General features: G+C 40.1%; 1 protein-coding gene across 1 annotated transcript in view; it reads right to left on the reverse strand.

The window, feature by feature from the left end:
* Positions 1-21,720, reverse strand: part of LOC140246840 (ephrin-B2a-like) — a 233,049-nt gene extending 211,329 nt beyond the window's left edge. The window contains exon 1 of the mRNA XM_072326167.1: positions 21,272-21,720. Coding sequence (XP_072182268.1) covers positions 21,272-21,423 — 152 coding nt within the window. The 5' untranslated portion in view covers positions 21,424-21,720. The remainder of the gene's footprint in view (positions 1-21,271) is intronic.
* Between the last annotated feature and the right edge of the window lie 4,372 nt (positions 21,721-26,092).

A 26,092-nucleotide genomic window follows, 5' to 3' on the forward strand; every position in this document is an offset into this window, starting at 1 on the left:
ACGTGCAAATCTCATCATCCGTCTGTCGTGGCTATTTATATATTCATCTCGACATTTCTCTCAATGGTTGTGGCCTGATTTCTCCGACTGGCTACCCCCAGTAAGAGGAGAACTAGTGGCGGCATAATTTTTTTTTTTTTTTGGACAGAACGACAGAACGAGCGTCCAGCAAATTTGCAGACTTCGATTCTCTCATTCACAGGGCAGAGGAGAAATTAGACCTTTGCTGTCTTTGTGGAGGGAGATTCTTACAAATGCTTCATCCTTGACTTAGAATTTGACAAGTCAAATTACGGCAAAAATATCGCACGCGAGCATCGCTGTTAATCCCACGAGTGTATGTGCCAAGACAATGTTTGACACAAATGTTCCACATATCTTTTCTTCTCCTCAGTGGGTTTGATTCATGAAGACAGAATATTGACAGCTATTTACTCCTCAAATTGGCAACATGTAAAGCCTCCAGGCGCCATACATTACTTCCCAGTTATTTTCACGACAGCATCTCGCTATCTGAGGAGGAGGAGGAGGAGGGGGAGGAGGCCAACACGCTTTCTCCTAATACATACAATTCATTAGCAAGGCCCAGATATGCACGAGCTATATCCGTTTAATCCCGCAAACGCACTTGTTGTGTATGTCGAAATCATCACTTTATCCCGTCGTGTCTCGTTACAGTTTCTTCCATCGCAGAGCGGTCGCGACAGCCGCGTAAATAGGCAAACTCGGGGAAGTGGATCAGGCGATCTGCTGGCATCGCAGAATTGATTCTGTCACCAAAATCTCTTTTAATTTTCCATTTCTTCTTCCCTTTTCTCCTCCTTTTTTTTTTTCTTTCTAAAGAGGAAGACTCCATCTTTCATCCATGCCATCACTCCTGTGGAATTTCCAAGTTGTTGTCTTTGGAATCGACTGCTGGATGTTCTGTTGTGCCATGAGCTCTGGGTTTCAACTTGTCATGGTGTGGCTGCTAATTATCGCATCTGTCTAGCACACTGGCAAATCTGGATACATCTGTTACTTCTACTTTCTCTCTCTCCCTCTTTCTCTCACACTCAGTCTACATCTCCATTTTTTTCTTGTCTCCTTTTCCTCACTCTCTCTTGCATTCCCTCTCCATATTTCTATCTTCCTTTCTCTCTATCTCTCTCTTATGAAGTACCGGTATTTATATATCTCTCACTGATATCTCTCACCCTCTAACTTCATATACTGTATATTCCAAATTTCTCTTAATATCTCTCACCCTCTAACTTCATAATATATTCCATACTTCCCTTACTAACATCTTTCACCCTCTAACTTCATATATTTCATATTTCTCTTACTAATATATCTCACCCTCTAACTTCATATATATTTCTCTTACTAATATCTCTCACCCTTCAACTTCATATATTCCATATTTCTCACTTTCTCTGTCTTTCTCTTTTTTTTTCATACCCTAGCACAAACAGATGATACTAAAAATGTAACAGCAACAATTCCATGATCATGATCACCCCCTTTTGATATATTAACCTTACAACAGAATGAATGTTTCATTGCTGACATAAGTGGCACTTAACCTTAAACTTGGTCTATACCATGCATACCAGCAGGGTCAGTTTATCTCTCCCTTACTCTCTCTCTTTCTCTCTTTTCTCTCTCAAATTGTATTCTCATTGTACTGCCTTCATATGTTTTTCTCACCCCGTGCACTTTCTCTCTTTCACGGATTTCTCTTCCGCCTTCCTCCCCTCTGCTAACAATTTATTCACAGCGCAAACCCTTCGGGCAAGTTTACGCAGAACGTGAATATGAAAGAAGATGAAGAAGAAGGGAGTACCTTAAGAAAAAAAGAGAGAAGAATACGGAGGGGGTCGAGGAGGAGAACTAAAATGCAAACATTTTTCTACCCCTACCAATCAGGGTGAGAGAAGTTATTGGTTTGCAATTGGTGCTAATGTAGTCGCACACTGTGCACTCCCGTATGCATTCTGCAGGAACGAACAGCATTCACATCGCATTCAAATTTCCTAATCTTCAACCCCCACACACACAAAAAAAAAAAAAATGAAAAACAATTTACAACTGTAATATCCAAGCTGAAAGGTGTGATGACTGATAAAATTAAATGACACCATTGTGGGGAAAAATGGAATGAGTTCCTCAAACGTAACAGGCACAGTCTCTAAAAAAAAAGTAAAAGTAGAAATAGAAATGAATATGAACCATTTTTATTACCACAATCTGAAGCTTGTTTAGCATCAGTTTCCTGCTCATTTCTGGATCCACAGAAAATGGCATAAATGTGAACAAGCCACTGGCACTAATAAAGACGAGTTTTTGCGCAAACTGCTCATGCCAAGCACACAGGGTTTTTGCAATGATATCTTAATAGCACTACACATTCCTACCTCTGGTTCTTGATAAATTCCGTCTCTTTAGCAGAAAGGAGAAAAGAAAAACTCACTTTGCACAGATACCAAGATGTATTCATGACCTACATTTGAGTATAATCATTTAGGCACAGTTTCAGAGCAAAGTGTTACAGTGCCGCATCTATCACTCTGACAGAATCAAGGAAACTAGATTACGCATCTCTGAGCTCATTCACAGGCATCGAGTTCAAGAAAATTCACCATTTCACAACTTTCCAGTCATTGATACACGTGGATTTGTTGCAAGTCACAAAGCTCATTCTCCATTCTTGAGAAGATGGGTGCTATTCATGGCAACAGGGTCAAAGGTCAAAATTAGTCCCTGGAGAGACACTACCTCTTCTTCCCCCCCCCCCCTCTACCCCATCCCTATAAGGAGGTGAAAAGGGTACAAGGGAGAAAGAGCCAGATTCTGCCGCTGCAGAAATGACAGAAACACTTTCTCCTGCCGCACAGGTGCGAGTAAAAAAAAAAAAAAAAAAAAAAAAACAGTCATCCAGCAGACAGCGGACGTACTAGGTATACTGGGTGTCGCCCCGGGACGGCTTTTCCAGACCCATGCTGTGTGTGTGTGTGTGTGTGTATGTGTGACGAAAGAAGCGGCAAAATTATTCCTGCCCGTTTCGGAGGGAACGGAAAGCAATTTGGAGTACAAATGTTTGCTAAATGTGCGAGGTGGCGCGACCTTGAAATTTGCCGGCCAGTTCTAATCATATTAGCATTGACTCCTGAAAGATATGTGGTATTAAATAGGCAAAGCAGGTGGGTGGGGGGGGGGAAGTGTGAGGAGAATAAGAGAAAAGGTTGAAGGGAATTACTATTATATTCTCACACTGGGCAGGCTGAAGATAGCAGGCAGTTGCTTTTCTCCTATTTATGTGCTGTGCACCAACAGAGTGTTGCCAATTTTAGGAACGCTGCACCGCTAATCATTTGGGCAAATTGCGGGAAGGGGTTGATATTTCGGGAGGACAAAATCTAATACGGCTGTCGGAGTCGATACCAGTCCCGACTCCTCCTCCGGTGGCTACGTAGTGCTGCATCAGTCCCATCGCTTTGCAAGTCATTATAATCTTGCTGCCGAAAACTTGCAGGAGAAGTTTCCAGTCCATGATTGAGTGCAAAATGAGCGCAATCTGGCGTCAATGGGTGTGCAGTTGCACATGCAGCTCATGCATGCTTCCTAACTCAATCTAATTTCTGATTGCTTGTTTTGTTTTGCTTTCTTTCAGTCTTTGAGGAGATTGCTGAGGTTGGGGAGTCAAAGTGACCAGGTATTGAGAATCTATGGAATAGGCACCTAGACATTTCTATCAGCAAAGTTATAGACAAGTAATTTGATTTGAAGGTATCTACCAGAAAATTCACAGCAGGGTAAAAATGTGCCATGCTAAAAATGCATGTATTGTGAAGAATAAAAGGGTAGTTAAAGAAAAAACATTTATCTAATTATGACACATTTTACCCTGTAGTATAATGATTGTTGGATCATCAATTTTTTTTTCATTTTTATGTCAATCTTCAATAAATTTTAGTATTCACATAAATCAGATTAAGACTTTTAAGATATTTTTGTCTAGTCATAATCATGTATATTTGTTGCTGTCTCAATACTGCTCAAATCATTCTAGTTTCTAACCATGTATAACAAAACGTGATATGGCAACAACACTGCACTAGGATGGTTTTATGATGAACATTCAATATTTTGGGAAATCATCTTTTAGTCAGCACTATGGAGATACTTTAGATTGGCACATAAAACATACACTATAAGCCTACTCTTTCATGGACTCTATGACTACCGATATGCAGTACATGTTGCACAACCCCCTTACCACAAGTACCTTAATCTGCATGTAAATTACAGGATCAGAAGAAGAGCCGACCAGCCTGACAATTTACACAGGAGGGACATCTTTGTGGTCCCACGGAGGGTCTGCTTGTAAATAGCAACCATATACTTGAGGGTACTGTTTGAGCTAGTGATAGGACAGCTACCAGATAGCAGCATTTGTTGTGAGGTACACTGCAAGCCAAAGGAGTGGACAATAGGTTTTTGTTCTTCATCCCTCTATCAAGTACATGTATATGCAGAAGGGATCTGTAGCTTACATGCAAGGTAAGACTTAACATTGACCAGTCTCCCTAATCATTCCTAAGAGGATGATCCAAAGAATAACTTGTCTCAACTCAATCAGCCTACACTGGGAGAAAAAAAAAATCTAAATAAAAGAGTCTCTCTTGAAGAGGGAGAGCCCACCAGACCTTTTGTTAGATTAGACCAGATACAGACCCCTGAATAAACAAAAGGACAGTACGGTCCATTTAGCAAAGGGGCTATTATACAGAACTGCCATACACTGACTCTGTTCAATATGAGCATGGCCTGTACACATAGTGACTCACAGGGCACAAGATGAAATACTTTATTAACCCTTCGACCATCAAAATGCTGTAATTCCCCATGTGCGCGGTACTCAACATCTTCATATGCAATTGGCCACTACCTGTTCTTATAAACAGGGCATTCTTCATAAGGGGTACACTGGAGTTTCTCTCCCAAATAACAAATTACTACCCTCCAGCTCTGTCATGTGGAAGTCATGTGTGACCTGCTAATTTTTTTTTTCCAATAAAATCATGAAACATAGATTGAAAGTGGTAACAACAGAAAGCAGGGCAAGTAAAACATGAGCATAACTTGATGGGCTACAAATGATTGCAGCGACATAACTAGCCAATTCAACTTCAACATCATATTTTTTTCAATGTATAGTTGGGACTCCATCCTTTCTTTTTTAAAGGGAAGGAAAGGGGTGCAACGCTGCACCCCCTTGGTGCCACATTACCCTCCTCTCTCCTTTGTCATGTCATGTAAGTCTAAACTCCAAGCTCCTAAGGGGTCTATGACCCACTTCGCAAGCTTAAGCACACTCGGGCAAAGTTGCAAGCTCCTTTTCTAAATAACGTTCTCATTTTTTCTTTCACAAAAAATACAACCCTCTTTTTTCCCTTTCACATAATGGGTGGATAAAAAAAAAAAATCCATTATTCCCTCCTTGACATCACTAGTCCTATTTAGTCATTCATTTTCCCTTCTTTTTATAACAGTATTCTCTATATATTTTATCCATCACCAAGCTACAACCGTCACAGAAAGGAGAAGAGAAGGAAAGATGGTAGACAGAGAGGTCTCTAAATGGTTTCTCCATCTTTTTTTTTTTTACCGGAATTTGATAGCCCAAAAAGTGGAATAAACTGCCATTTTCATTGAGAGTGAACAATGGAGAAACTAGGCCAATTATTTTTGGGAGAAAGAGAGGGAGGGGAGAGGGAGGGGGAGGAGAGAGAGAGAGAGAGAAAGAGAAAAAAGCAGAGGGAGAGAATGAACGGAGGAGGGGGACAGTACACCAGCGAGATGAGGAAAAAAAAAAGGAGAGACAAACTCTCTTCGGGGGCTGCTGTACGACGAGACGTGTATGAGTAATGTGTGTGGATGTTGGCTTGCTCATGCTCGTACCTTCTGCTTCTTTTTTCTTCATCTTCTCTTCCGTCTTCTGAGGTACGACAAGAGATGTGTCCATATTCTTCCGATGATCCACAAGAACAGAGCGACCGAGCTGTATGTCACAACAATACTGGTCTTTCTCGTGGTATTACCCACTTCAATGGCAAAGCCACATCAAAGGATTTTGTACTCTATAGCGCAAAGAGGATTGTATACTCCAGTACTTGCTCTCCTCAGAAGTGAGATACATGCGATGATTTTGTAATAACATCAGACAGAAATTAATATTGTTTTGGTACTTTCAATTCATTCCACAATGATGGTAGAGATTTTCTTTTTCTTTAATTCAAAGTTTGAGAGCAAAAAAAAAAAAAAAAATTGATAGCAAGAAAGTTACAATGCGAAATGACCACAAAAAAAATGTCTATCTCCCCTCCCCCCCCCCCTCTCTACTGTACTCTTAAAAGAGATACACCTACTCCATAAATTACAAATCTATTCATGCTTTTATTACCCCATTTTCCCTTTTAACATGTGGTATTATCCTCCAAAAAGCCCCCTACATCCACCTATTGTACTACATGATTACCAAATGTATTCCACTGATGAAGTGCTCAACATTCAATCATGAATCCAATTATACAGTTCGAAAATTGAGTTTTCTTAAATCTATACAGAGGAAAACAATCAAATACTGATGGAAACATTTTTTTTTTCCAGCAATGGGCAAAAACAGAAGAGAAAATGATATGGGGAAATACCTGCAACAATACAGGGTGTTAGGGTGATTCTCCATGCCACTAAGAATAGCTTAATCCCCCCTGCAAATACACTTGTTTGTTCATGTCTACAACTTTGTATATAGGTGGGCCAAGCGAGATAAGCAGAGATGTTTATCACACGCCAACAAAAATCCAAACCGGTGACGCACCGATTGGTCTGGAAGGTCTAGGAAGGGCATGGAACATGATTATGTGCCAGGAATATTTCCTCTCAAAAGTCATTTAGCAGAAGAAGCATGTGGCAGTGTCACAAATATATACAAAAGGAAACTATACTCTTGGTTTGAAACACAAAGTGGAATGTTGTTGGTATGACATTTACACACCGACTCGAGTGCATGCCACGCCTACACTCTCACAATGTAATGGAAATCTACAGACAGCATCCTCCTCTTGTGAAGATATTCAGATTTATGAAACATACAGCAAAGGAAATAAATCAAACAGATTTCAGCATTCTGCATGGTTTGGCTTCCCCTCAAAACAACTGGTCTTAAATGCCATCCACCATTTTCAAGATGTATATTTGCATGCTCAGAAGATAATCCTCCTTTTTTCATTTGCTCCATACTTTCGTCCCATCCGCATCTACAGGCTCAAGTTTCTTGCAATGACTCGCAATTTCTAAGGAGAAATTTTCTGCACAGAGGGGGAAAACAGTATATATGTGATAATGGTGTTAATCCGTAAAATGTGTGATCTGCGCTCAACGCGAGGAGTTTCGGAGTAGCAGGGTAAATAGTGGGAAATGGACGCGAAATGCATTTGATCCCGACATCCGATGAAACCCGAAACGAATTGCTCCCCGGACGCGCGGATTGGAGGCGGGCGGGGCCCAGAGAGCCCTGTTGAGATGGAGAGCCGACCACCAATCTGATTAGGAGGGGATGAAATTATGTCCACACGGAGGAGAATACACAGACGTACACCAAGAGCCGTGATGTTGAGAGGAGAACATTATTGAGATGGAGAAACTGTGAGAGATAGATAGACAGACATATAGACAGAGAGAGATAGAGAGAGAGAGAGAGAAGAGAGAGATATTAGGGGAAACATATGAAGAGTTTGTTTGCAAAAACCGATAAGTCCATATTTGCCAAATGGAGATATTTGCGATTAAAGGTAAAGAAAAATAAAGAGAATAATAAGAAAATTTTTGCTTCTTTTGACCATAACTTCAAAAATATACCTTTATATGTAGTGACCAATATATCATTCAAAAGGTATTATTTTGTACTTTATGACAGAGATCGTACTTCAAAATCTTCAAAAATGGACTTATTGGTTTTTGCAAACAAAGCCTTCATATAGACAGCATACAGAGGGAAAGACCGTAATACACAATATATAAACTGAGAGAGATATTCGTAAACTTGCACCTGGCAAACAAAATAACATGGACAAATAAAGAGATGAGATGGTTACATAGAAAGATATGGACAGAGAGAGATAACGAGAGAGTGAGAGAGAAAAAAAAAAGAGAGATTCATATGAACCAGGAAAATAAACATCTAGAGATTAAAGAATAAAGTTATATACACAGAGAGAGGGAAGAAGATAGAAAAAAGAAGATAGAAATACAAAATTGTAAAATTGATTAACCCATTGAGGACGAGTCCTGGGTATACTTGGGCAGATGTAGATAGGAAATGTATGTGTAGCAAAATCAGCCAGTCCTCAATGGGTTTAGAATTTAAGGGAGATGAAGGGAGATAGAGAGGGAGAGATGAAATAAGTATAAGAAACATAATATACCATGATAATGAAGGCTACAGATACAGAGATGGAAGAGGGACAAGAATACTTAGTAAGGATGCAGAATATTGCCTGAAAGGGGAACTGGTGTTGAAGCAGGGAGGTGGCCCACCTCCCTGGTTGAAGAGATAAGAAGCCATACTTTGGACAGGTGCTATAATTCGTTTGACATACAAGCAGAATGAGAATGTTGGGTTTAACATGAAGTGAAGTGGATACGAACATAACGATCCAGAAGTTGGGAGAAACAAATTTTGTACGAGAGAAACATGCCTTCCTCCCTTGGTACATGATACAGCAAATGTAAAGAACGATGGGTAGTGAGTGAGAGCTAGTAATATGGGGCACAGGTTAAAGGGGGAGGGGGGAGGAACTTCTGAATGGAAGGATGCTGAGATGTGATGGAGGAAAGACACCTGGGAGAAAGTCGAAAGTGGAGAAAGAAAAGGAAAAGGATGGAGGGTGCAACCCCATCTTTGGGAGGTGAATAAACATCTCTCAGTATCCTCTGCCAAGAAGAAGAAGAAAAAAAAAAGGACCAGAAAAGAAAATTAAACAAATCCCCTGCCAGTCATATTGGTGTGAAGAAAATGGAAATAAACATTCGCTGAGATAGGATCAGCAAATAGGAATGGGGAGGATTTCTTTCAGCTTTTTATTTTTCTTCTAACGTTTGGCATTCCAGTTTTGTTTTGATTTTTTTTTCCTCCTTCACTCGGCATTGTCGGTGATATGTACGTGTGGACGTGACTCATGCATAGTGCGGACAAATATGTTTCTCCAATCTGCATATCTGTGTTGAATCTTGGGATATCCATGTCTTCACTTGATTTATGTCTTTCTGTCTTTTTTTCTCTGCTCTCTTTGTCTCTCGCTAGCTGTTTCTCCGCCTATTTTTCTCTCTCCTTATACCACCAGTATTCCATCGGCCACGGTTTTGATGTCTAATCTGATTGGAAAATGTATCCCCTCCTCCTGGTTTCAAAGGGGGCGACGGCGCGCCCTGCATATTTTGACAAACTATAAACTCGGCCGGCCGTCTACCATATCTGATTTGCAAAACTAAGACTAAAATTGCAATTTTACTTCTTTGTTGTTATTGTTTGCCTGGTACAGCACACCTTTTGTTGTATATTGAATAGTAAAATATCAACACTGAGGAGGTTAAAAAAAAAAAAAAAAACGGTACCGGTCAAGGAAGAATATATACAACTTTCATATGTTTCTCTCACAAGTTTGACTGCACTTAAAAACACTGTAATGTGTGTCTGTTTCTTTGTCTTTCTGCTGGTTTGTTTGCAAGCTTACCACTCTTGTACCTGCTTTTTTTTCCTGTTCTCTTTTCCGAGTTTTTATCACTATATCATGATATATTTCACTTTTCTACCTGCCTGAGCTAAGCTTCTGAACTCTTAGCAATCTCTTTCTACTGCTCTTTCTCTATCCTCTTATACACAGGCCTACATAATATACAAAGTAGGTACAGATATCTACACATACCCACAAACAAGTACATATGCCTATACATGCACAATGCGCTGCACCATACAACAATGCTCTCTTGTTTTTTCCCCTTTACCCCCATTCTTCTATGGATGCTATTTTCACTGCCACCTTTCCCCCTCTCTCCCTCTCTCTCCCTCTTTCTCTTCCCCTCTCTCTCTTGTCTTGCCCCCCTTCTCCCTATCGTTTACACACATACCTGGAATTTACACAACAATGCTCACATAGCTACAATACCAAGGTTGATATTGACTGCTTTCTGCCACACTCTAGCGCACAGGGCAACTCTTTTAACTACAGTCTACGACTTGCGACACGCACCTGTATCGAAGCCTGCGTGCACGCATGGGGGGATGCATGCAATCCAATTATGTAATGGTTACTGTCATTCCACCCAGGGGTGAACATGTACCTGTATGTTTAGTGGAGATTGCAGGTTTAGTCATCAGAATATGTAAGAAGACAAGTTAAAGGTGGTGGAGGAGGTGGATTTGGTGAGGGAGTGGAGTGGACATCAATGCAAAAGACAAAAATGGAGAGCAAAATTATTGAAGTTTCCCAAGTTATGAAATATGCAATTTTGTAGCACCAGCTGTAATTTCCATGTATCTTTGATGGGACCCGACTTTTTCTATCGAGGGAGGGAGGGAGGGGGGAGGGGGAGAAAAGTACACCGAGAGGAGAGAGGAGGGGAGACAGGGGCAAACATTTGACAGGTTTGTGGGGTAGAGAGACCGTGTGTGTCTGTTCAGAGTGGTTCGCATTTGTGCCACATTTATCAGGAGAACTTTGTGAAAAGTTCACCGCTGTGGGTGGTGACTCAATGTGCAGCGCACACGAGAACTGCACACAGTGAGATATAGGTGCCTACACTCGTCTTTGGGCCTCATTCGTCCCGTCAAAGTGTCGGCCATGTTATTGTCACCTGCTGGGTTATAAACTATGACATAAAAAGGGGGAACAAACTCTTCTTTTCATCATTTTAGGGGTGGGTTAACCCAAGAAGTCAGCTTTCTATGATTGATAGCATCTGTGCATCAATTCGTATCGTCAGCCGTCACACACAAGACATCTCAATTATGGGATCCACCTAACAGAGTGCTACAGACCCATTTTTTTTTTGGGGGGGGGGGAAGGGGGGTGAGGGGATAATTAAACCAACGAGCACTAGAATGTCTTTTCCTTATAAATTTGATACAATACATGCGTAAGAGTCATTGATTGATTGTTAAATAGTCTCATAAAAGCACAATTTCCTTACAGACGAAATGATTGTATATGACATAATATGTCAGTCACTGTACAAATTACAAAATGTCATGTGTTTCAATTCTGCTTCTTGGACAGTGAATCCATGAAGCATGAGTATTGGAAACGTTGAACGGAAGACAAAAATTATGGAATGATAGCATGGAATTCCACATTCAGGAACAAATTTGATTTGAATGTAGCCAGGGCAGTGAACAGACGTACAGAAGGGGGGAAAAATGTGAATCAATGATTTGAGAGAACATTTCCCCTCACGTTTTAGACCGACAAATATCGCCCGACGACGTACAAAGGGCGAAGCAAACAAACATCACAAACCAGTTCACATCATTATCATATTCCTCTTCTTTCTTTCTTTTTTTTTTCTAGTTGTTTCCCCCAGCAGCTCGTATTATTGTGAAAAACTGCCACGGAATGCCCGCGGGGGGCAGTGTTCAAGTTATTGGGGGGGGGGGCCTTTCTTTTTTTGTTTCCATTTCCATTTTGGGGCTTCCTTTTTTTTTTCGTATCCTTCTTTTTTGAGAATTCCGATCACAACTAGACGACGGTTGAACGACATCTGGAAATGGATTGCCCAGGGCTCTACATGCTCCTCCTAACACTCTCGCATTGAAGATGCACAACGGATCATCCCATGCATCTAATCAATCATTCCTCATCAAAATCCTCGATTTTATTTCCATCTCTCCCTCTCTCTATTCGTTCCCGTTCTGTCTTTTTTTTGGAGGGGGGGGGGGGTGTTGTCCGTTGCCCAGAAAGAGCGCATCGAGAATAGAGATAATTGCTACAATATCTGTTCCATCTTCATGTACTACCCACACATACGAGATAAACAACACTATAAACACGCATTATGTTCGGATGTGAAAATAGCCTCTGTGAGATCTGAGTAATAGCATTTGCACATTAGTAAATACATCACAATAAGTTTTGACTTCCACTTTGCACTAGCTATGCATGAGTACCTTTTTCCCTCTGTTAGCTCTTCTCTCTTTCTTTCTCTCTCTGTGCTAAAAAAATGCAGGACATATTATGCTGAAACAATAACTGTAAAACATTCTTTTTTCTTTTTGCCACAACTGTATTACTTTTCCTCTTTTAAATATGCCTTGTTAACTAGCATTCCCATTCAGTAAAACAATGCACATTTATTGTCTTCCACTAAAAAAAGGACTGTAAGATATTCTGTTTTCTTCTTCGTTGTTGTTGAGTTTATCTTTACATGCATGTACACACTGTACTATGTAAAAAGTTGTACATAGGCCTATCACTTTAAGATATTTCGTCATGACGATGGATTCTAAAAACTAGTTTACCTTCCTCGTCAATATAACTTTGAAGCCAAAGCTAATGATGAATAGCTAAACCTGGGAAAGAGAACCAACCCATCCAACAAATCTAAAAAAAAAATAGTGTAGGCGCTACACCCACCCGACTCTTTGCCACAATCGTGGATCTAAATATTTATACCCACTAACCTGGATACGCTCAGTAATCCTGACCAGACAAAAGTCCCTATCAGATCAAATCTGACATAATCCTCTCGGTTTAGCACTTTGTCAACAGTTTTTCCGCTCTCTCCCTCCGTTTCTTTCTCTTTCTCGCTCTTTCTCTGGGGTGGAAAAAGAGCAGACACCCATCTCAAGTTGTCACCAAGTGCCGCAATTCTTCAACTTTATATCCCTTTGTTGGCAGTTTCTGTGGCATGCCTGTTTTCGCTTTATTGGGTATGTTATCTCCTCAGACTGATGGTGCGGTTCGATCATTTCTGTCAAAGTCTTTGACAGTAGTGACAGCTTCGTGCATTTCTGGTTCTACTTGGAGGAAAGCCAGATGCATTGACTGGGGTCGGTGGCTGGAATACAGGCTGAGAGAGTGAAACATTCATCGCTCATAACATTTTTCTTGGGATACCACCTTGGCTAAAATTTGCAGAGTGTGATATGCTACAAATATTTGACCCTGTGTACATTTTTTCATGATTCACAGAACAGCATTAGCTGTGAAGCATTTTGCAAAAGACATCAATTCAAAGTTATCTGGCAGACTTGGCATATACAGACTGTATTTAGATTTGCAATCAGCTTTGCTTTGAAACATTTGGTATTTTTGTGGTAAAGAAGTGACTTCAAAAAAAAAAAAATCAGGGGTTAATTTTTGTCAATGCTACAAATTCACAGAAAAATCATGGGGAAACATGGAAGACAAATCAAATAATGTTGATTTGTTCTACCCTGCTCATTTTGTTATTCTTCATCCACTTTCTGGTGATATCTTAGATAGAATGTGACCAAAGGAAAAAAAAATAATACGCACACACATTTCTGTAGCAGGGATCTCTTCCAAGCACATACAAGCAGCATTCTTCCCCTTACAATGGTGCATCATTACATCTCCCATGGCAACAACACCAGCCTTTCTGTCCAACATCCACAAAATGATGTGGAATCCTTCGGTGGTATAGACCGTGTCTTCCTCTCGCACGTCTCTGATGGTCCCGGAGAAAATTTACTCAACTCATCAAGACACAGTGTTCATCAAACACACTTGAATCTCACTGACCTGGGATTTGCTCAACAAGCCTTCTTCATACACACACACACACACACACACATACACACACACTAATACATGCACAAGACATCGTCAACTAGCCTTCATTCAAGACCATCATGAATACAAGAGCAGGGCTGAGAATTTCCCTCAAAAAGCCCAACTTACAGTATATGGTACATATGATGAGGGCACATATCAAATCCTATGATGGTATAAGAAGTGTTGAAAACATGATTGATGTTGATGGGCCACAAAAGCAAATTATGTTATTACAGATTTCACAATTATCTATTCTGGTAGACTCTGCATTCTTTCTTTTTCTTTCTTTTTTAACTGAAATCCATCCACACCCCCCCCCCCCCTCTCATAAATGCAATACATAAGTTTGCTCATTGTATAAAATTCAATTAACAAGCATTATAAACTATATCACAGTTGAGGTAATAAACCAGTGATTTCCAAAAATGAAATGTACAGGTGTATTGCCCATTAACACAAAAGTCAAGTGTTACATCCACCTTCATTAAAAAAGATACCGGTAATGATAACATTAAAATGAAACAAAATTACATGTATATGGTACGACACAATAATGAATGTTTGTATTGGCTGAATCACATGAACCAGTTCCGGTGATTTCTACATAGCTGCATCACTGCATTTCATCCTTTCAAAAGCTGAAGATCACTACATTTAACCCTATAAAGACTACAATATTTTTAAGAAGTACCAAATTTGCATTTTAAAGTGCAGTAGAGCTGCTGCTCTACTGGCAGTAAAAGGATTTCAAACTCGTTTGAATTAGGGAGAGAGAATGAAAAATGTGAGGTCTCATAAGAGAATTTATCAAGGGCAGCAGCCCAGCCAACTCAAGTGCCTCTATGGGGGGGGGGGGGGGGGGGAGGGGAAGGGCACAAGAAAAAGGGGGTGGGTTGAAGGACACTATTACCCTAAAGATTCTCCTTCTCAGTAAACAAAGGGCCAAGTTCAGGGCAAATATTATGACTAAAAGTAAACGTGTGTGCGCACAGAGAGTTCATGTGGTGATTTTCAATCCAATTTTATGATGTGGTCAGAATTTATCGCAGGGGGGACTTTTGAGGTTTTACCGCTTAAGAGCTGCTCCGCTCCCGGTAATTTGAAAGCACCGCCGCCACCGGCCCTGCCAGTGCTTGGGGAAGTCGTACCGTGGACATAAAGCAGGATTACGGATGATCAATCTGGGTACTTGGAAGATGATGTAAGCATGTAAAAGCAGGACATTTACCAGTATGATTGATTGATCACTGGTTTCCATTAACAGTGTGAATGTCTCCCACAAACTTTGATTGACTTCACACAATGTAGCCTACAGTATTACTGAGGGTCAAATTCACATCAAAAATTTAATTCACTATCACAATCTTTGTAATGTGTCTCACAACATTTAACTTAACATAAATTACAACAATTCACTTACAGAATTTTAGTACATGAAACCAATTAGCCTTTATTCCTGGTTCATGAGTTTTCATTCAAGTACTGAATTAAGAACAGACCAGATATGAAATAAAACTTCAGCAAACCTTCTTTTCTTTCTTTCTTTTTTTTGGGGGGGGGGGGGGGAGGGGTGGTGGAAGGGGAAAAATTCAATTAAATTCACACATCAACTTTAAGAGCCGAAATACTCACACTCATTCCCAAAGCGGATGCCTGCTTTTTGAAGTACGGTATCCGGAAGAAATGGGCCAAAATAAAACAGAGGAAACCAAACACAAACGTCTGCCATACATTTGATCCTAATGGGCACCATGCTGGGGCCAATGTCAAGTCTTGGCCAGCGCCCGCCCAAACAGTTTGGGGGATTTTTTTCTTTTTTTTTCAAAGGGGAGATATGGAACATGTAGTTTTGTTTTCATATGTCAATTTATTTTTTCCTCTCACTAGTAAGACTTGGAGTCAACCTGAATTCAATCCAGCCATCAGCGTACGCTCAGCATTTGCTCGACACATGGACCAAGAAACCCTGTACAAGTGACTTTCCTCTTCCTTGAGGTTCCGAAGCATAAAAATAGACATGTTACATTACTTTCTTCTACATCTATCTCTCTCTCTTAATTACCTCTCTTTATACAATAGGCCTATATCTTTCCTTTTCCCTCTCACTCTCTACATGTAATGTATATCTATCTCTATCTCTATCCTCCAATCAATATATCTTTAGAACTCTCTATCTATCCATAATCTTTCTCTCCAGCAATCTCTATCTTTCTATCTACCCATTTATCTACCTCTATCTATATATCTATCTATCTATCTATCTGTCTATCTCTGTTGTCTGAGATACACTCATACATCTCCTCCCCTGTCTGTCCTAAAAGACTACTACACTGTGATGACACAGAAGGTCAATCCGTTTTCATGCTGCAACGCTCTGCTCTACTCTTTTCTGGTCTCCCCCAGAGGGAACGGTCAAAGAACATTTGTTCAACCTGTATCCGTTTCTCCTTGGGGTATTGCGAGGCATGGCAGAAGACGAGACTTTCCCATGGTTACCGTCGTCGTGACAAATGATTTCGCAGCGCTCCATGATGCTTGATAGATGATCCCGTAAGTCACTTGTGGCCCTGTCTGTGTGTGAGCAGCACAATGGCTCTCTGCATTCTCCTCAAAGAAAAAAAAAAAGTGGGGGTTGGTCTAATTTGGCTCTCGAGAAATGTGGGGACCACATGTTCGGTCCATGATTTCCACTCATTCCTTTCCACTACCACAGCCCACTTTCTCTCGAAGTTAACTCACTGCTTCTGGGAACAAGGTGACCCTATGTGAGTAAAACTTATCTACAAGTTTTGTAAGATGAAATGAGTTAACTTGCAATCATGTGCACAATACCACTGACTCCAATTCTTGGCAAGTTTTCGTCTGCCCCGTGTCTCAACACCACCATGTGTTCATCAAATGTTGTATAGTTTTGATTTACAGCCATTCTTCCATGATTCTGATGCCACTGACCGCAGAAGCACGACACTTCATCTTTACATCCCTCGTCACGTTTCATGCATTTGCTTGCTCATGTGGGACGGTTTATTTCCTTGAAAATGTTAATGAAGCATGTACTTGGCAACCGACTAATAACTCCAGCCTCATCTAAATTCTGCTACTGCAATGAATCTATATCTACAGTCTGTATCCTAATTTCACAATCACCCATTAATGCTTATTGGTATCCACAGTCTAGACTACAATGCCCAATTCAAATTTAGTGTTCATACCTCATTAACACCAAATTACCACCATTCATACAGCTCGATACATATTGAGGCATAAGCACCTATTCACTCAATTGTAATTTTGTGCTCTACTTGTGTGCATGTGGCAACAGGTGGACTGCCATTGACCCATGCTGTGGTAACTAGATTTTAAATTACATCATATTTTTACACAGGGTGTATTAAAGGGTGTGTACAGTTCTGGTCGAGGTGAGGATTTAGCTTTTAACGTTTTGCGAGATATTCAGAAACCACTCTATGAGATGTCAAAGAGCATGCAGTTCTAAGGGGTATCAAACGTTTATTCGATGAAAATCGGTTTTGAAATGGCTGAGATATCCAGAAACAAGGTGAAACAAAGAGATCCTGATAAAGTGGTGGCATGTCACCTTTTATCATTAGCACTTTTTTTGGATATCTCAGCCATTTGAAAACCAATTTTCATCAAATAAACGTTGAATCCTTCTTAAAACTACATGCTCTTTCATATTTCATAAGAGGCTTTTCATTATCTCACTTATGAATGTTCAAAACATGAATCCCCACCTCAACCAGTACTGTACAGTCCCTTTAACATTTGCATAGATGCTATGGGGTTAAACAAGTTCAGCTATTAATTCCTGACTAAAACCTTAGCAGAAATGCAGCTCCTTTGATCACAATCCAAGTGAGATAGTTGTCAATGGGTGCAGAAATCAGGCTTTAGTCCTTAACCTGTTAATGACTGGTTGATTTTGCTTGACATTTTCTATAGACACCTGCCTGAGTATACTTGAGGACTAGTCTTCAAAGGGTTTGGAGAAAAAAAAAAGCTCCTATATGGATAATCACAAGGACAGGCAGGAGTAAGAATGTCAATATTAGATGATGCTGGTAGTCATGGTAACAAAGATGACAGCTGGTGCAGATTTGGGCTACAAAAAAAGAACCAAAAAATATGCATATCATCAAATTGCAGTTATTTCTATGAAAGAGTGATGCAGTCATTGAAATAATTCAATTCTTACCCTTACAAACTAAGTGAAGTTGAAAAAGTACACAACAAACCACACAGGAGAAAAAAAAAAGATAATAAAATGTAAAATTCAGGCAGCTCTGCATTTAAAGAAATGCTACAACTGGTGTCCTTGCAAAACCCAAATGTATTCTATAGAAAAATCATCACACTAATAATAATGACAATATACACCCCCAAAAAGGGCCATCAGATTGGAGAGCTCACAACAATGATGGTGTTGAACATGACCGCAACACCAGTCAAGATGAATCACCATTTTTTGAGAAGTCAGTCTCAACAACAGCTTTAACCTTTTATATCATTGTGTGTATAAATGGCAGTTGAAAACTAGTGGTCCAGTGAGAATTGATTGGTCCTGCTGCTCATCTTTTTTTGGCAGTAGTTGACCCTGATGCCATTGTGTATCTTTTAAAGATACAGCTACTTTCGCTTTAGAAAAAAAAAAAATATTTAGAACAAAAATCAGACACGTTTGCAACACTGCCCTGTGACTCCTAAATCTCCTTGTCAGCTGTGATGGATGACTCCCTATATACCCTATCTTATATCCAAGCTATGGATGCAATCTCCTATTCAAAGTAGAGAGACCCAAAAAAAAATTATAAACGTATATCGTAATATAAAGATGAAATATCCCATGCAGAACAGAGCATGTTTCTGCAAATTGGTTGTAACCCCCAATTATCCAGTCTGTGCAATGGCAGCTGCCCATAAAGGCGTAATATTTCGTGACACGTTCTTCTTCTCCTTTTTCTCTTCTTTTTTGTCCCCCTCGCTTTCGGGCAGCGACTCCTATTTCTGTCTACTCTGGGCAATTGTTATGGAGGTGGGGCCCTATTTCCGAACAAATCATAGGATGGACTTATCAAAAAGCGGGGAAAAATGAGTTGGGAAAAGATACAGATGAGGGAAGAAAGAAAAAAGCAAGTGGAACGAAACGGAGAAAGGCTTGGATGGATCTTCCGAGGACACTGCTGATCGAACACAAATGCCAGCCGTGGAAATAAAAAAAAAGGGGGAAAGCGTAATTTGGGCAGTGCTGGAGCAGTCACGGCTTTCCAGTGGCTCATTTTGAACGCAAATCGCTGCATTAGTCGTGAGGCGCGGGTTACTCGGAGTCAAATTCATGACAACTCCACCTTCAGAGTGATTTGGAACGGTAGGAAATGACTCTCACTTCTAAAACGCCTTTCTCTTCCCCCTCTCCTTCGATATAATAGTCACCAGTAGGCAAAGTATCCTCCGTTTAAACTCAAATTTCAGTTTGGTGAAAAATACACTGTGCCCACAGCATCCTAATGTTCTCGTGGTGTATTCTTTCTTTTACTGTTCCATAAACTGCATCAGTATTCACATCAATTTATCTTCAAAGGGTTGCTATTTAGATTTTACAGTGAGCCTTCTGGAAAAAAAAATAAAATCACATAATCTCTAACTAGTCATTGTGATAAAATGCGCTTCCATTAGAGATCTTGCTAGTATGAACAAATTAAAAAAAAAAAAGTCTGTCATTCAGAAAGAACGACAACTTTGCAAGATATATCACCACTAAAATGTACATTTTGCATTCCAATGAAATATTTATATTTAAGTATTTAGACCAGTAGTTATCAAGGGAAGGAGTATTATTATGTCAGCTTTGTGGCATATTCAGTATCTAAAATATAATTAAAAAAAAGTAGAAGTACAGTAGGCCTATAAAAGCAGCATTGTCAGTCATGAAAAGATATTTACATTTCAAAATGTAAATGTGTTTCCTATTAAAACTTGCTTGAATGGATTATTTTCATAACGGGTTGAATATAGTGAAAATGATTACAACCATCAATTATATTAACTTTCATGATTGATATAGAGTTTTATGTGTTTTCATCTTAATTGGCCCAAGTAACAGTATCCTCATGCAATCAAAACATTGCCTGGCAAGAAAAATGTTTCTTTTATAACCCAGAGATTGAAGTAGAGCGGTTAGTTAGTTTTCAAGCCCAAGTTTTCTCAAACGACACTTCGAATACCACACACCGCACACGTAGTTGAACGAGGCGGCAGGAAAAAATCGAAGCGAATTAACGCGAGTTAGCTTCGCACCATCGGGGCAGGGTCGGGGTCAATAGACCGAACAATCGCGGGTGAGTCTTAGCGGCTTTCGCTATACGCACCGCACACAGCTGGACGCGCTACTTCAGATTTTGAACTCCACTTGTTTGTGTAAAATGAAGCGTTGCGCCGGGGAACAATAACGGAGTAATGAACTCGGATACGGTATCTAAAAAGATCCCTAACGCAACCACGACAATGAAAGCAACTGCCAGTGAGTAATTCGGAAGGGTTTTCTGCAGGCGTACGGATTACGATTCACTCCTTCGCCGTAATGCTAAAAACCTACCAGGCAACAAAGATAGCGAAGTGATTCAGGTTGGATAATGGATGCCTCGGTCGTGTGGTAGGAACGCATGCACTACCAAATCCGCCGAGACAAGTGCGGTTTATACGTCTTTACGCACAAACGGAAGTTTTGGGGTATAAACTCCACACAAATACCACGTTACCGAATCACTACAAGATTGAGGTAGAAGTGGTTGGTTGGGAAGAAAAAGTTAGGCAAGTTGAGAATGAAGGGGAAAAAAGTTCCTGAAAGAAAACTCATGCTGAGTTTTCTGAAAAGAAATTTGATCTGTCAGTTCGTCAAACATCATCCTGAAGTCTACTCTCTCTTCTAACTTGATCAAAAGTGGTTTCAAATTGTGCTGGAAAATATTGGTATAACATCTTTCTTCCCTCTAAAATACGCGAACATACAGAAAGTTTTAAAAGAATTTGATTTGTGTTACAGATCGTAGAAAGAAAAGGTTGAAAATAAAAGAGAACACAAATCAGTTCGTCGAACAGGTACTCTTAAAAAGAATGAAAATGTTACCATTGGTTACTGGAGGAATAAGATGAAGAAAGGGAAGACTGAAGAACAGGAACGAAGGAGAAGAAGAAGAAGAAGAAGAAGAAGAAGAAGAAGAAGAAGAAGAAGAGCAAGAGAATGCAAATTACTATATTTGAGACATGATGAAATATCTTGCGCTATGTCATTCAATGTTCTCCCGTGTAGTACAATCTGAGTGTTGAGAAAGGATGATAACACGCAGCAGCAGCCTCCCTGTCAAAACAATACACCAAAATCTTTTGAGAATGACGAAGGAGACAGAAATTCTTACTTTGCACTGTTCTTATCCCATAAAATCGGCGGTAGTGTCCTGGCCAATGTAACACTCCATAGCAGAAGAAGGGCATTTATAAAGAACATCCACTTTGGCATAGGAAAATGCCATTCCAGTGAGGATCGAGTTCTGACAATATGCGACGACATGGTTCCAGATTTGTTTGGGTTTTTCTCGGGAGTCGAGGTGGACTGAAAACGCGAACAAAATTTCTTCACAAGACAACGGTGGAAGGAAGCGAGAAGACTAGAGTTATCCGGTGTTACTAGTCGTCCAAACGTAAAAATCCAACACTGGAGAATGCGTGTATGACCTTAGACACAAAAGTTTGGTCTTCCTGGATGGTGGATGAAATAAAGATGAGATTTTATATAGAACACGGTTTCTTCAGATGCGTTTGTGCAACAATGTTATCTTCAACAGAGCCCACACAAATCGAGGGGCTATAGCTCCTCCAAATGCCGGCCGATCGCCCAGGCGTCTGTCCGCACTGCCGTACGAAGACACCCAGCGAGCCGGTGAAAGAATATCCACACGCACCAGTGAGATGGACAGGCGGGTCTCCAGCGAGTTTCAGCTTTTCAGATGACTCAAAAACTCTCTCGCCCTGCTTTTCAGTGCTCGCTTGCCGAAAGGCAATAGCCGTGAATGTGGCGTGAATCCGTCACTGTACAACAATCCACAGACGGACTTTGAATGATGGGTTTATATTCCGTTTAAACTCAATCAGAAAAAAGTTTGACATGATGAAAATCTCGCGCTCACGAAGTGGTGTGACATTGCGCTCCAGCCAGCCGCACTTGGCGTATCATCAATGGTCGAAACTAACGGTAAGTCCACTCGATGGTAAGGCTCCGCGAAAATCTCGTGGCGCACGCGGCTTCTTTATTTTTTCCCCCTCAATCCTTCTTTCTCTCTTTCTCTCTCCCCCCTCCATCACAACTCATTCTCCGAGCGTGAGTTGCCATCCTGTGACGTTTGCCGTTGCAATATGAATATTCATGATTCACGATTGACTGGGCGGGACTTCACAGAAATTTTCGATTCTTTTCTTTTGTCTGTGTCGGGGATGATCTGACAGAAGGGGCGGAGTTTGGAAGATTGTACAGGATACGAACGGAGAGGGCGTTCACTCAAAAACTTGATGGTACTTTTTTCTTCTTCTTTTTCTTCTTCTTCTTTCGGCTACATTACCGAAACGTTCGGTCAAAAAACTGTAATCATTATGAATTATATAGCTACAATTTATTGAAGAAAACTATGCAAAACCTAATCGAAACTTTCTCAGTATAAAAAGAATAGCGAACTATCAACGTGTCATATATTTCATAGTAATTTTCTGCCATCTTTTTCGTCAAATTTTATCTTTAAATTACTTGGACCCTTCCACCAAAACAAAGCGTATAAACTTAGGTTATGCTGATGATATTATCTGTTAATCACTGCTAACTCACACTAAAATGATGTGCCACCCCCTACCCTTCCTCCATAAACTGCCGTGATAGGTTATAAAGTTGAAATACTTTGTGTTTAGATTTTGTTTTGAAAGAGTGCAGAATGTTAAGAGCTATATACCAACGTGAAACGTCTTACAAAACAAGAGTTGCTGCCTCTGAATGACAAACTCTTGATTACAGTGATATCCATTGTTGATTATTTGTTTGTTTTTATTTCCGAAACAGTAAATAAACAGTGTTGAACATGACACATAATAAGTGTGAGACATGAATCAAAGATGTAGTATCAACACACGATGAAAATTATTTGACATGTGACTAGCAATGACAATAAAACATGCAACGGTAGATACACCATTCAGATCTATCTACATGATAGATCTGTTTTCCATGGGATCCGAGATTTATAAGCCAATTAAACAACTAACATGTCTTCTCAGCCAGTACTATACCATCCCTTAGTTATACTAAACATCATATACAATCATTTCAAGGTTCAAGGTTCACATTCATTGTCATTTCCGTCAAATAAACAGAGAACATTATCGCACTACATGCTATGGTCAAACAGTGTTTCTAACTATCGACAGTCTTCACTTCCGTTTCAATCAAACGTCATGAAATATCGGAAATCGTATGGTCCATTTGTGACTGCTCGAAATGCATTTTAGCTTAGTGCTTCAATGGTTACAGCTCGTTATTCCGAAGGTTCGTTATTCCGAAGGCTCGTTAGTCCGAAGATTTGTTATTCCGAAGGTTCGTTGTTCCGAATTTCATTTTCGGATGAACGAATCTTCGGAATAACGAACCTTTGGAATAACGCCACAAATGTTCGGATTTAACGAACCCTTTTTCATTTTCGGATTAACGAGCCTCTAGGTAAAGGGAATTTGCGTGTTTCGGATTAACGAACCTTCGGAATAACGAACCTTCGGAATAGCGAACCTTCGGAATAACAGCACAGCACCCGCTTCAACAAGCAGCAATGGATGACAGTCAAATTGACACGTACCGTTTTGTATCATGTATTTTTCTTTTTGATGAAAATAAACGGGTCTAGGGCAATTACCCACTGGGCAATTACCCCGGACCCTTCCCCTGTCCCTAATCATAATCCTAACCATAACCTAAAAGTTTACTCCTAACACTAAACCTAACCCTAACCCTAATCTTAACTCTAACTTTACTACTAACCAGTATTTAGCAGGGGGTAATTGCGGAAATAAACATGCACTATTGAATTGAATTTAAACCAACATACGGAACCGAATCCGGATGATGATACATACATTGTGGTATGTAGAACTACTTGATAATGCTGAATGTGGTGCGGGATCTCCCGGCGCGTGAAATACCACCATCTCCTCGTAATTGCTTTGCAATGAACTGTGGCGACTGAACGCTCCCCTGATACCTCACTTCACTATCAATAATAGTAGGTTTTGGTGGTTTTGAGCATACATTAAATTCGTCGTGCTTTAACAACCCACGGCGCGACAAACACAAATGATAAACTATAAACGTTTATTTCATTTCGCACTCTTAACCGCTGAACTTTTGACTTGTGGTGAACGAAAAAAACAAAGGAAAGGTTATATTTTGTTTTATTTAATTTGTTTTTGTTTTGTGTTGTTTTGTTTTGTTTTTTGTTTTGTTGTTGTAGATTTTTTTTTCCGGCAACACGCCAGATCGGGAGATTTAAAACACTCTTCTTTTTTTTTATTACGATAAATACACTTTTTGATGAATTCTCAGACCTACATCTGTATGTCCGATCATTTTAGTCTTTATTGTATTCTATTTTGACTCTCTGAGTCTTAGTATCAGAGAAGTACGAAATCATGTCACTCTTACTTACACTTAAAAAACAAAGCTACGTTGAACAAACCAAAAAAGATATACCTTGTACAAACCAATAAAGGCTGAAACAAAAATTGCCGTAATATAAGTACGCGTATTTATGTCTGTATTTTTTTGTTCTTTTTAATTGCTGATGAGCTAAATAGCTCTGACGTGGAAATTGCTTTGAAAGACAAAACAAACAAGCAAACAAACAAACAATAAGCAAATAATGTACTCACAGGTTATTTGGGGCAACTACAATAAGTTAATTGGGTGGGCAATTACCCCCCCCCCCCCCCCCCAAATTATACCCCGGCTAACTGGTTAGTGATAATGTTAGAGAAAAGATTAATTTTATAGGGTTAGGTTTAAGGTAAGAGTTTGTGTTAGATTCAGGATTAGGATTAGGGTTAGGGTCAGGGAAGGGTCATCTGGAATAAATATCCATCAGGAGGTAATCGCCCTATCCTATAGTACCGGATACAACATATTACAAGCATTAATTTTCTGTGGAATCCTCCATGTTTGCAAAACGTTAACATTCGGTTTTTTTTTTTTTTTCAAAGTGTAAACCGATATCATTCAGACTATTGATTGTCTTGTCAGCAGAATATATCTCTCGCGAGATAAAATGTCCTGCTGAACAGAAGTTGAATAAGACTGAAGCCCACACGCCCTCTGCGCGACCTGCGCGAGCCCTGCGATCTCACGCGAGCTGGAGCGATCTCCAGTGATCTGTGGTGAGGTCGCACAGAGACCTAGATGCCCATGATAACGATCGCACCAGATCGCAGTAGCTCACGGTCGCAAACAGTGACAGACTGAGGTTGCTGGTGGTCGCAAGGTTTTGGATATATTCAAACGATGTTCCAAACTCAGGGATCGGTCGTGCAAACTCGCAATCAGGTCGCACAGTGAGCGACCCCAGGGCCCCGTTGCAAGAAAGTTGCAATCAATTGCAAATAATTGCTAATTTTGAAACAACCATTCTGATTGGCTCAGGGTCTGCCCTATTAAGAAGACATGCATGCAACAATGATTTTGGTTGGTCAGTGACAATCAGTTGCAAGTTGCGTTTAAACGCAAAGTTTCTAGCAACGGGGCCCAGATCGGCGTCAAACACACGCCGAGGAAGTTTAGGACTACCTGATCGTCCGTCCAAAAGGGCATAAAACTCAAAGAGCTCGTGGGAAAGTTGACATCTAGAAGAGGTATTCTAGTCCAGTTATAATAATCTTACGAGTATAAGGGTGAAAAATTTGCTTAAAATCGGATAAAATTGAGGAAGGTATAAAATTGTTCAGTTTTACTAATTTCTGCAGAACGGTTCTCGTGCAGTTGATATGAATATGCAAATGAGTGAGCCGATGATTTCATCACCTGATATTTTTTTCATTGATAGTCTACACAAAAATGACAAAAAATAATGCTTCTATTATCAAAGTGTAAAACAAGATGTTATATACTGCATGGTTGAATAACTTAGGAATAATGATCAGTTACACAGGTCAGGATTGAG

The sequence above is a fragment of the Diadema setosum genome, chromosome 3, assembly GCF_964275005.1.
Source record: "Diadema setosum chromosome 3, eeDiaSeto1, whole genome shotgun sequence".
In the NCBI taxonomy this organism is placed as follows: domain Eukaryota; kingdom Metazoa; phylum Echinodermata; class Echinoidea; order Diadematoida; family Diadematidae; genus Diadema; species Diadema setosum.